At 42.7% G+C, this 12,596-nt stretch overlaps 1 protein-coding gene across 1 annotated transcript in view; it reads left to right on the plus strand.

The window, feature by feature from the left end:
• The window catches only part of LOC136857510 (sodium-coupled monocarboxylate transporter 2), a 210,890-nt gene that overhangs the window by 138,838 nt on the left and 59,456 nt on the right, over positions 1–12,596 (plus strand). The window contains exons 6-8 of the mRNA XM_067136219.2: positions 746–897; positions 2,805–2,945; positions 6,586–6,694. Coding sequence (XP_066992320.2) covers positions 746–897; positions 2,805–2,945; positions 6,586–6,694 — 402 coding nt within the window. The remainder of the gene's footprint in view (positions 1–745; positions 898–2,804; positions 2,946–6,585; positions 6,695–12,596) is intronic.

Consider the following 12,596-nt stretch of genomic DNA (forward strand, 5'->3'; position numbering starts at 1 on the left):
TTTATGATGAACAGCCCTGCCCTACACTCGGCCCTTCCCTTTCTAACACCCGTCAAGTACACTTTATAATGTACTATCTCTTCCCCGTCATCTCCCTTTGCCCGAGTATCATTCACTCCTAGCACATCCAGATGCATTCTCTTTGTTGACTCAGCCAGTTCTACTTTCTTTCTTTTTTCTTTCTTCCTTCCACAAGCCCCATTAGTATTGACAGCCCCCCATCAAATTCCATTTCTTTCGCCAAGTTATTTTCAAGGAGTCCTTCGTCTGTCAAATGGGACTGGGACACCGTTACCGCCATAGGTCGTTCTGAGCGTGGTCGGTGAAAATTATGTGAAGCAGGATGCTACCCTAACTTAAACATAGTCGAAGCGAGGATCTCTCTTCTAGCGGGCTAGGGACCACTAGTGGATTGCATAGTCCTAGCCACCTGAGCACGAGGAGGGCCATGACTAAGACTATTTCCGAGATCCCCGCTCCCTTTCCATAGCAACTGGTATCTCGACTCTCAGGACCACTTACTAGGCCATTCAGCCGTTGATCATGGTCCACAAACTATGACGTGACTACAATAACCCACACCATGAACCGAATGCCGTTTGACAAGGAATTTATTTTAGTCTATTCTTACCTGTGGTATTCAACTATTCATTGACTATGAAGTGGGATCATTCTCCCAGAAATATTTTCGCAATACTTGTCAACACATTGTGGTGAAATAATTTGTGTTGACTTTGGCCCTTAGGGAGGACTCAAAGCCGTCGTGTGGACTGACTTCCTCCAAGCTTTCGTCATGGTTGGATCGCTCATTGCCGTAACAATTCTCGGCACCATAAATGTCGGAGGGCTTGGAAGTATCTGGGAGAAGAATCTGGAGAGTGGTCGTCTGGATGTCTCGTGAGTACTGTTACTGCCAAGTGTGTGCACCTCAGTAATTGTTAAGGGGTATGAACGCAGTAATGAAAGGATATCTGCTAACTTAAGCTAGTTAATAAAGAACTCCTCAATTAGTGATTCTCTTATACTAGTGGAGTGGCCGCGTGTGGTCAAGCTTTGCATTGGGCAGATGAGTAGGTTCTAACCCAATTGTCGGACTGTCCCGAGAATGGTTTTAGGTAGTTTCTCATTTTCACTTCCAGACGAACGCCGGGAGAATGACATGAATGGTATATTAGTATTACATAACCTTATAGATGGAATCTCTGGTCGGTTAACCTTCGCGAGTAGTTTCGGGTATCCAAGATGATGGCTTGCGTTTTGGCTGGGTTTAACGTAAGACCACACCTAAAAGACCAAGAAGAAAACGATGTCATATTCCAATTGATTTTGTCTATGGCCGAAAATGTTAAATGTAAAGATGTACGGAGGTAAATTTCTACATCATCAGAGTAAATATGGTATTTGCAGTGCGTTAGGTTTCGGGAGACATCATTAATGTATATAGAAAAAAGAAGGGGTCCTAACACCAACCCTTGGGGCACACCACACTGCACGGACCGCCAAGTTGATTTGTTTGTCCTATCTCTAACACATTGACGACGACCATGCAGGTAGGAATGAAACCAAAGGAGGACACTGTCCGAGAAATGGAGGGAATACGGTTTCGAGAGCAAAATGTCAATGCCAACAGAGACAAAAGCTTTGCTCAAAGTATTAATACTGTCACTTCCTTGCTTCTCGAATGTCTTCTGTGACCTTCAGTAGTACTGTTGTAGTACGGTACTGTATGATTGACGAAAAACAGATTGAAGGTGACCAAGTAAGTTGTAAGTCCTCACGTAGTCTGTTATTTGTCTACGAGCGATGAACTCTAGCGCTTTGGATAAAGCAGAAAATATGGAGATGTGTCTGTAGTCAGAACGTTCATAAGGGGAAGCTACTTTATTCAGGGGACGTATAATGCCCGCTTTCCATGCTTCGGGAAATGTGTTTTCTACAAAGCAAGAGTTAAATATGTTAATTAGTGCAGATAATATCACATCTATAATGAGTTTTGTCATCCCTATTCCTATACTGTCATTTACTTTCGCCGTTGATGTTATCGCATGTATAGCAAACCTTATTTGTGAGTGGGCTGCTAGACGGAAGTAGAAGTTTCCTCTATCCATTCGCGTCTTCCCGTCTAGAACTTCCTGTTTCAGGGCTGCATTTAATGCGCAGATATATGAAAAATAGTCGTCTAGTTTTTCCACGGGTATATTCATTTCGTCGTCGTCTCGTCCTTTAGAAATGCCGAAGCTCTTTATGGATTTCCACAACACAGCTGATGAAAAATTTGGTTGAATTAATCTGTGAGCGTGTCGTTGTTTCGGGTTGATGGAAAGAAAAATGTTAAGACACGTTTAGTGTTTGGGCAGAACGCGTATATCGCCAAGAGTGTCTGACTTACGACTAAGTTAAATGTATCAGTTGACAGAAAAAAAAGGAGGCTACCTCTTGCAGAACGAAATGAAAATCTGAAACGTAGTTTTCCTGAAATAGCACTTCAAAGTCTCAAAGCCACAAAACCCTGCGGCCGTTACAATTGTAACAGCCTACCGCCAACATTTCTGCAAAGCGCACAGGAAGAAAATGAACAAGTTGCACAAAGTAGTTATCAGGATATAACTTCAGAAATGAAATTTATACTTGCAAGATTTGTGATAAAACTGTCATAGAAACTAATTCCATGTTTCACCTTCAACTGTCTGATAGTTACCAAAGGCTGATATGTATAATGTACCTGATATTTTATTTCATCTGTATAAGAACTTCATGTGAAAGATGATGTTGATGAAGAATTTTGAATGTGGTCTTACCAACAGGTTCAATCCAACTCCGTTTACCCGCAACACCTTCTGGACGGTGACAGTAGGAGCATCCTTTGGCTGGGTCAGTGGCACAGCAGTGAACCAAGGGACGATGCAGAAGTTTCTCTCTCTACCCACCATCGGGAACGCTCGACGGTAGGTTTAAGCATTTGCTATCATTGTTTCTCATGCACACGTTTTGCAAACTTTTATGTAGGTCAGATAGGTTATCAACTCAAATCACGTAGGCTGAGTGGACCTCGAAACAGCCCTCCGGTCCAGGTAACATTTCCTGATGATCTGCATTTAGGGAAGTCGCCCAGGCAGGAGATCCCTTTCACTCGTTTATCTAGTATTTTCTTAAATAATTTCAAAGAATATAGAAATTTACCTAACACCTTCTTGGTAGATATTTCGAATCTCTGAAACCTCTACCTATAAGCGAACAATTCCCAGTTCCAAATTTATCTTCATATTGTGACTTTTCCTACTACTCCTACACTACTCAATCTCATTCGTCTACTAATGTCATTGCACGCCATCTCTCCACTGACAGCTCGGATCGTAGCACTTATTCGAGCAGCTCTTCTCCTTTGTCCCAAGTCTTCTCAGACCAAACTTTGCAACATTTTCGTAACGTACTCTTTTGTCGGAAATCCACCAGAATAAATCGAGCTGCCTTTCTTTGGATTTTTCCAGTTCGGGATTCAAGTAAACCCGATTAGGGTCCCATATTCTAGAACCATACTCTAATCGCGGTATAACCATGGGTTTGTATGCTCTCTCCTTTACAACCTCACCACAACCCTTAAATACCCTCATAAACTTGTGAAAAGATCTGTAACCTTTATTTACAATCCTGTTTATGAGATTACGCCAATGGAGTTCTTTACTTATATTAACACATACGGATTCCCACGAGAATCCTATCACCAAAATATTTTAAAATGAGCGTACGTTTCCTGTTTGTGAAACTCCCAGCCAAACTTTTCACCCCTTTTACCAATATATCATTTTCTGCTGTCCATATTGATGACGAATTTTTGTGGTCGCTCACAGTCTTGTAACTTATTGACTACTCTATCCAGTATAACATCATCCACAGAAAGTCTTGTCTTTGATTCCAGTTCTTAACCCATATCCACACCAAACCCCATGGCACTACAGCCTTTGGAGGGCCTTAGCCAACCAAGCGACCGCTGCTTAGCCGGATGGCCTGAAGTTTGCGAGGTGTTATGTGGTTAGCACGACGAATCCTCTCGGCCGTTATTCTTGGCTTTCGAGACCGGGGCCGGCATCTCACCGTCAGATAGGCCATCAATTCAAATCACGTAGGCTGAGTGGACCTCGAACCAGCCCTCAGGTTCAGGTAAAATTTCCTGACCTGGCCGCGAGTTGAACCCGGGGCCTCCGGGTAAGAGGCAGGCACGCTACCCCTATACCACGGGACCGGCTACCCATATTACATATAAGAAAATAAAAAACTGCAATAATACCTCCTTGATGAATTCGCCTGTTAATGATTACTTGATCAGATAATTCTTCACCTTCTCTAATTCTTGAGTTTTTTCTAGAAACGTAGCCACCCATTCAGTTACCCTTTTGTCTACTTAAATTGCACTCATTCTTGATACTAGTCTCCCATGGTCTACCCTATCAAATGCCTTAGACAATACAATCTAGAAACAGTCCATTTCACCTCCCAAATCTGTGATATCTGCTATGGAAGAGTTACAAACCATCTTTGAAGTAAACAATGTGCAATGTATAGACAATGACGCAATATGGCTGTATAGGACTTTACAGTCATCGGTAGCCAATCTTGATAGATACACGCTATTACGACATGACAGCACTCCAACCAGGTGGTAGAATAGGAATTCACGTTGGCAATGACTTAAAATATAAGACTATATAGACCTCTTGCCCCTTGTGACCGGAATACATGTTTGTAGAACTCAGCCCAATGAACGATTGATAATAACCATCTAATGTAAGACAGATTGTTGATTTCGAAACGGGTCTAACATATCTCATCCTACGAGGATGTCGTTGTTGTTGGTGACTTCAATACAACACTTTTATTCGGGTATAGGAAAGTTATCCACATACAATAACTTGACACCAGTCTGGAAGAAACTACGGTCATTTGACGTAGGTAAATGTGTAGAAAAAAATCTTTACAACCTTCTCACTTGACGACATAAATATCGATTCAACTCAGTTTAAACCGGTGCCTGCTCCATTCGCCGGTGTTGCTCTTTTCACGTCTTTCTCGTCTTCAACTTAACGTTAACGTTATTACCTTTACGTTCCACTAACTACGTGCACATTTACGGTTTCCGGAGACGCCCAGGTGCCGGATTCTAGTCCCGCAGGGTTCTTGTACGTGTCAGTAACTCTACCGACACGAGGCTGACGTAGACTATTTGAGCACCTTTACTTACCACCAGACTGAGCCAGGATCGAATCTGCCAATTTGGAGTCAGAGGGCCAGCGCCTTAAATGTCTGAGCCACTCACCCCGGCCGTTTTAATTTTGACCTTTCTTGAAAACCCTGGTGGTCTTTCAGTTTCCTCCTGAATGGGTTGCGTTCTAGTATATTTTCATAAGTGGTCCCCATCACCTGTAGGCCCTTTACATCTCCTTGAACCAAGTTGGCTCAGACTGCTCAAATACGAAAAGATGTGGTTCGATAATCGTGTTGGTTTCACTAGCAAGTGGCCATAAAATGCAGTTCTCCTTCTACGCATGACGTCACAGATCTTCTGTACATGAATGTACAGATCATGGTAATGCCGACGTCTATGTTCATCTTTGTCTTTAATTGAGCCAAGATTTTTCTTTAACATCTTTCATTAATTTACAATTTTTCTGTCAGGCCTTTCTTGTTCATAGCAAGGCATTCCAATGCATACGAAACCCCTAGTCTTATGGCGAACGTCTTTGGTCAGTTGATAAGCCATTTTCATTTTATTCATGCGTGATGCGAAAGCTTCGTTTTCAGAGATATTCCGTTCCATCTACTCACCAAGATATTTAAACTTATCAGTGCGTTTGACTACTCCTGATTTACTGTTAGCCCTCTTCGAGCTTGCTTGAGGTTAGTTATGAGTTGCGCTTTCTCCAAAGAGATCTGGAGGCCTGTCTTTTCCGCCTTTGTCTTCTTCTTATTCGTATTCTTATTATTATTGTTATTATTAGTTGTTTTGTTGTTTAATATTGCAGCATTTTAGTCAAATTATGAAACAGTGATTAAATGTAACAAAGGACCCAGAGCTCTAACTTCTCCACCAATAAACAAGATATCTCTCTATCTGTTCCGTGTATGCCGGTGTATGGTGGCTGAAGCAAACTGCGTGCAGAGCCATCCCTGAATTGTATGCCAGAAGCGTTGAAGGCAAATGTGAAACCTTTGAGTGCTGAGTTCCTCAGAAGCTTCTCGATAGCTTCGACGGCTTAGTAGAACCAGTTCTGTTACATGTTCACGATCCCGCTACACCGCTCCTGACCCCAGAAAATTTGGGAAAGGACAGGAAAATTAAAAATATTATCCTTCCTAGATCTAGATATACATACAGTATTTCCAAAGTATAGTGAACCTTATTTTCCAGCTCAGTGTTTACCTGCATTCAATTATAATCACAGATAATATTAATATTTGTGAACAAATAATGAGCATTGTAATTAATATGGATTTAAAATTACCACTGAAATAACAATTACTTCACTAATTACTAATGGTGAGTATTTGTTAAAGTATTATTTCAAAGATAAAAAATAAATTTTGTTTCAGAGCTTTAATTCTCTTCTGTGTTGGCGTGATATTACTGAAGCTTCTCAGCTGCTTCTCCGGTTTCATCATGTACGCGGCATATTATGACTGTGATCCAGTCAAAACTCAGGTATTCAAATCTCAATTACTAATATTTATTTTATATTTAAGGCTACCTTGGTTTGATAAAATACCACTACGTCCATTTTTCGTGTTGGAATGTTGTTATTTTATGCATGTCGTGCACAGAGTGCCCACGCTTTAAATACATTACAGTTCTCGAATGATGTACCCCTAGTCAACCCGAGATCACCAGTGGATATGTCTTCAGAGGAAGCACGCGGAGTGACGCGGTCATAAGGCCAACATATCATACAGAAGGTTGTTCGGGATCTCTGGTGACAAGCTTGAAGGCTGCTGGCGCCTTTGTTATCAGTCTGAGCACGTCAAAACGGGAAATGACGATTCTTGTCAATACTGCGAACGTGTGTGTAGAGTTTCGTGCAATTAGTTGCTACGATGCCGAAGCGTATTGACCCCCTTCTGGGAGGGCTACATAACGGCCATTTCCGATGCTAACTGTAGCAAAAACAGGCAAATCCACGACCAGCGACCAGCCGTACACCAGAAGTGGTAAGGAAAGTGAAGGCCCTTGTCTCAAGTGGTAACTATCGCACGTAAGTTGGGGATGTCTGTTTCAACAGTTAACACCATAATCAACAAGGATCTGCAATTAGAAAAGCAGCATAAGCACCGAGTTCACAAGCCGTTGCCTCGTTACATCTCGGAACGTCGCACTAATGCAAGATATCTGTATGAGGGCTATCTGGCATGAGCAGCTGGAAAAATGTAGTGTCATGACACTAAAAATACGTGTACCTTAGTGATTTTAACAAATCCAGCTCGACTTACTGCTGCCCTAGAAACAAAATAAAAAGTTATCAAAAATTGTATAAAGAATACGAGGAATGTTTTCCAAGGGGCTTCAGGATCATCGCAGGATACTGCTACAATGGCCGTTTAACCATTCGCCGTGTTGCTAATAATGTGAAGGTGAACTCTACATACCAACAGAAAGAGGTTTTAACACCAATTTACAACACATATATACCAGCACTGAATTGGGGGGGGAGGGGGGGGGGAGAAAAATCAGGTATGGGTACATCAAGGTAAAACCATCCAGCCACACATGTCGTTCGACTCGTCTGTTCATAGAGAAAATGGAGATGGAAACTGGAATGTGTGCAATTCCTTTTACCGACATTCCGGTGAAGGACTCTGATGGGTCAAACATGGACTTCTGTTCAATTGGACTCCTTAAAGAGGCGTTAGGGAATGGACGTCCACGTACTAGCAATGGCCTCTGGAAAGCCTGTCAGGAGAAGTGGGATCAGATATCTCTGCAAAAATGTCCACTGCAATGCAAATCACATTATCGGGCTATAGCTAGAAATGCTGGCTTTCCAGTTGAGTATGGTAGTTGGTGGAGATATGGCTTTCCATAAGCAAATTATCGCTCAAACATCGTCACCAGAGATCCCGAACGGTCTTCCGTATAATTTGCAATAATTTATTATCTGGAAGGAAACGGTATCCCAATGCTCCAAATGAGTTGCATCACAGTAAATACGTAACACCGCCGGGTACTATGGAGATAAGCAGATAAGGAAAGAAGTCAGATCATAATTCTAAGTAAATGTCGACTACAAGCGAAGAAAACAGAACTCGATTAAAATTATTAAAGCGTTATACGTCTAACATTTGGAAGTATTGTGAAGTAAGGCAAGACATTCCTGATGGTGCTTTGACACATAGTGGATGATGACCTCGAAATTTTTGGATTAAAATTATTGTTGATGTTGGTTTGGAAATTGCTGATCAAAGCGATTGGGAATATTTGGCACAAATAATATATTATAATTACATCCCGTGAACGGACATCTTCGCGTGATTGTGCATAAAATACATTTTTTGTTGGGTGTACTTTTGAAATTACTAGCAGCATATTTAGAGTAAAATTCGTCACCGCGAAGTTTAAAATGGTTTATTTCATTCATTAACAGTGGCAAAACAGAACTATTGAATATGGTTAAACTATAAATTTTAAATTCACTGCTAAATATATGTTGTGGTTAAATAATTGGTTAGAACGGTCAGATTTAGCCACAAGTAGTTGCACTGATGAGTTCATTTCTCTTCTAGCCACCTGATACCATGGTGAATTCATCATTTTCCAAATGAGCGAACCAAAGCAATTGGACTTCTCGAGGGTACGTGGGGGTGGTAGAATAACACCCGCAGCAGCTTCTGCCTGTCGAAAGAGGTGACTAAAAGGTTCCCACGAGAGCGTGGCTTGATGACGAAGGGACCCTGGGCTGAGTCCTCGCATTGCATTCACTTGCTTTTGACAGACTCCTCACTTTCATCTATACTACCCGACCTCCGTTGGTCAACGCTTGTTCTGTTCCGAACCCGACGGTATTGAAGCATTTGATTCTAGGGCGTCTTTCATTTTCACGCCCTTTGTGGCCGTTGTCTTTCTTTGTTCAATACCATCGTTTTTTTAAGAATCCCATCCCTTAACATTTTTCTAATAATAATGTTATTATTTTTACGTCCCTTAAACTACTTGGACGGTTTTCGGATACGCTGAGCTGCCAGAATTTTGATCCCGCAGGAGTTCTTTTACGTGCCAGTAAATCTACCGACACGAGGCTTACGTATTCTAGCACCTTCCGGTATCACCGGAATGAGCCGGGATCTAACCTGCCAAGTTGGAGTCAGAAAGCCAGCACATCACCCGTCTGAGCCACACAGGCCGGCTTTCTTTTTATCTTTCTCTAAGTGTTATAAAGAGATTAGTTGCCCAGTTGTACTTCCTCTTAAAACAATAATCATCGCCACCATTCTCGAGGAGCCACGCCGTTATTGCAGTGTTAACTAATCGATTATAGGATATGCCACGATAATTTGAAAAATAACGAATTCTTCAGCAGAACTTGATGCGCTCATCGTCAATGTAGTGTGGAATAATTTTGGATGTAATTAAAAATTACAGTAATCATGTCACAGCAACGCGTGCGGTGGCTGTCCATATTTATCAACTAATCTACAGAAAAGGATATGTATTTAAAAGGAAGGAATAATGATGTTTTTAAATTAACGAGCCTAGTTACAGAGATTTCAAACAAAGGACAAGTAACTTCAGTGTTCAATGAATTTTAAAGAAGTATAACATTTTGTCGGTTCGCTAACTGCATGTACGGCGTAGCCGCCAGTACCGACTCAAGAAGTAACCCTGGATGAGGTAGATACGGCTGACGAGTGAACCGATACGCTTTTGACATGGAGTAAAGTGTGTCTGTGCAGTGGTCAGTGTGCTTAGCTGCCATCCCTTGAGGTCCGGGTTAGATTTTCGGCTCTGCCATGCAATTTGGAGAGTGGCTCGAGGGCTGGAACGGGGTCCACTTAGCCTAGGGTGGTCAACTGATTATACGGGGTTTTGATTCCCTCCTCAGATATCGTGGTAATAGTTTTCCGTACTTTCCCACTTCTCCTCCAGGCATTTGCCGGGATAGTGCCTGACTTAAGGTCACGGCCGTTTTCTTCCCTCTTCCTTCTATCCTTCCTTGTCTTCCCATCCCCTACCCCTCGTATACAAGGCCCCTATTCATCACAGCAGGTGAGGTCGCCTGGGCGAGGTATTTGCCCCCCCCCCAGTTGTATCCCCACGACCTTATGTCTCACGCTCCAGGATACTGCACTTGAGGCGGTAGAAGTGGGATCTCTCGCTGTGTCCGAGGGAAAAACCATTCCTGGAGGGTAAACGGATTAAGAAAGAAAGAAGACAAAAAGAAGAGAAAGAAAAAGTGTCTCCCTTTTTCTTCTACCGCTTTAAAAACTCCTGTGTAGTCGCGGGTGCGAACTGTGTCGCACATTTTGATATGTCCCTGCTTTATGGCCGGAAACCCTACCTGACCCCAACCCTATATGAAGGGATGTAACCGGGCGAGTTGGTCGTGCGGTTAAAGGGCGCGCAGCTGTAAGCTTGCACCTGGGAGATGGTGGGTTCGAACCCCACTGTCGGCAGCCCTGTACATGGTTTTCCGTGGTTTCCCAATTTCACACAGGGCACATGCTGGGGATGTGCCTTAATTAAGGCCGTGGACGCTTCCTTACCACTCCTAGGCCTTTCCTATTCCATTGTTGCCATGAGACTTATCTGTGTCGGTGCAACGAAAAGCAAATTGAAGAAAAATATGAAGGGATGTAATCACTATTGCGTTTTTATCTGGTGGTTGCGAGTGTGGTTTGTTGTATGAATATGAAGAGGAGAGTTTTGGAACAAACGCAAACACCCTGTTCAAAAACAATTAATCGAAGGCGATTAAAATCCCCAACCCCGCCGCAATTGAACCCGGGATCCCCTGAACCGAAGACCTCACCGCTGACCATTCAGCCAATGAGTCCGACAAAGGAAGATAAAGTGTGTCTTCTTTGAATTGTATATTGGATTAGATTATGATTTGAGTCAGGAACATGAACTGCTAACAATGGTTAACTGTACTTTAATGTGAGAGTGCAGTTCCTGCGCATGCTCCTCCGTGTGATCACTACTTAGTGGTAACGACTGACCGCACAAGAAATGTTTGTATTCTTTATGTACCATAATTCTGACAAAGGCTGCCTAGCCCACCAGTTAAAGGTGAGTTGGGTGCACCTGAAAGGTAGTGTGTTAGATTTCTCACATTTCCCCGTCTAGAGATCACGTGACTCAGAGTTTCACTCAACCTACATCAAGGTAATTCCTGGGTTAAAGGCGGCTGGTTAGAGTTAACTAGTCTATCCGAGATTACGGTTACTTTGTTAAGAACCTCCATAGGTTAATGAAGATACTGAAACCAACAAACCCCTCACTCCCCTCTGAACTACTATGAACATACAGTATAGTGTCTGCAACTAGCTCAATGAGCCTGAAAACTTCACGTGGTAATCTGCAGTCTTGAGGGAGATGATGCTATGCCTGCATGGGCAGTAGAGTAGAGAACTATACAGCCGGTAATAGGAAGGCGTGTCGGTGTTATCAACTTCAATAAACCTTCCTCGCCACCCATTGTTCTCCTTATCTTGTGGTGTACATCAGCCACTTATAAGGGTTAATCGGGAGGAAATACTGCTCTTTTCTCTGCGAGAGAAGAAGCGTGAAAATTACAATTTGAGTTGTTTTTATCTGTACAACATGAACTGTAGGGGGCAGCAACAGATAACAGGCTGCATTAGCTGCACGCAGTGCGCGCCTGACTCAATCTGTCAAGGCTACCCGCTGCTATATCAGAGGTAATTCACATTACACTGTGATGCGAACAGTAGGTTAAAATAATAACTTGGGGTCTTCAGGATTTGCGAGAGGAAATGGACGAGACAAGCACAGTTGGTGGAAGCATTCCCAGTCGCACTGGTCATCGCTTGCGACAGAAATTGCAAGAAGAAATCCTATAATATACATTGCCTTACGTTTAGAGGGGAGTGAGCACTTTTTGCCGTCCTCTCTGTGGGCACGGGCGGTGGAATAACACCTAAGGTATCCCCTGCCTGCCATATGACGTAACTAAAAGGGACCCAGGGGTTTTTAACTTGCGAGCGTCGGCTGGTCATCACGGGGCCCTTAGCTCCCCTTTTTCTTCTCTCTTATCCGACCTCCCTTGGTCAACTCTTGTTCATTTCAGATTCCGACGCTATTAGAGCACTCGATGCATAGGGAGTCTTTCATTTTCACGCTCATCGTGGCCCTCGTCTTTCTTGTGGCCAATACCTTTCCGCCCCTCTGATTTGTGTTAATAGTGGTTGGTTGCCTTGTTGTAGTTTCTCTTGAGGCTATAACAACCACTACCGCCAATCATGTGTGGACTGAGCGAAATTAAGTGTTCTAAGTGACTGAGAAATTTGAAACCGCCAACATCAATAATCGTAATTCGAGTAATAATAATAACAATAAGAAGAAGAAGAGTCATTAAACCAGAATATCGGTATGG

This window comes from Anabrus simplex, chromosome 1 (assembly GCF_040414725.1).
Source record: "Anabrus simplex isolate iqAnaSimp1 chromosome 1, ASM4041472v1, whole genome shotgun sequence".
NCBI classification, from domain to species: Eukaryota; Metazoa; Arthropoda; class Insecta; order Orthoptera; family Tettigoniidae; genus Anabrus; species Anabrus simplex.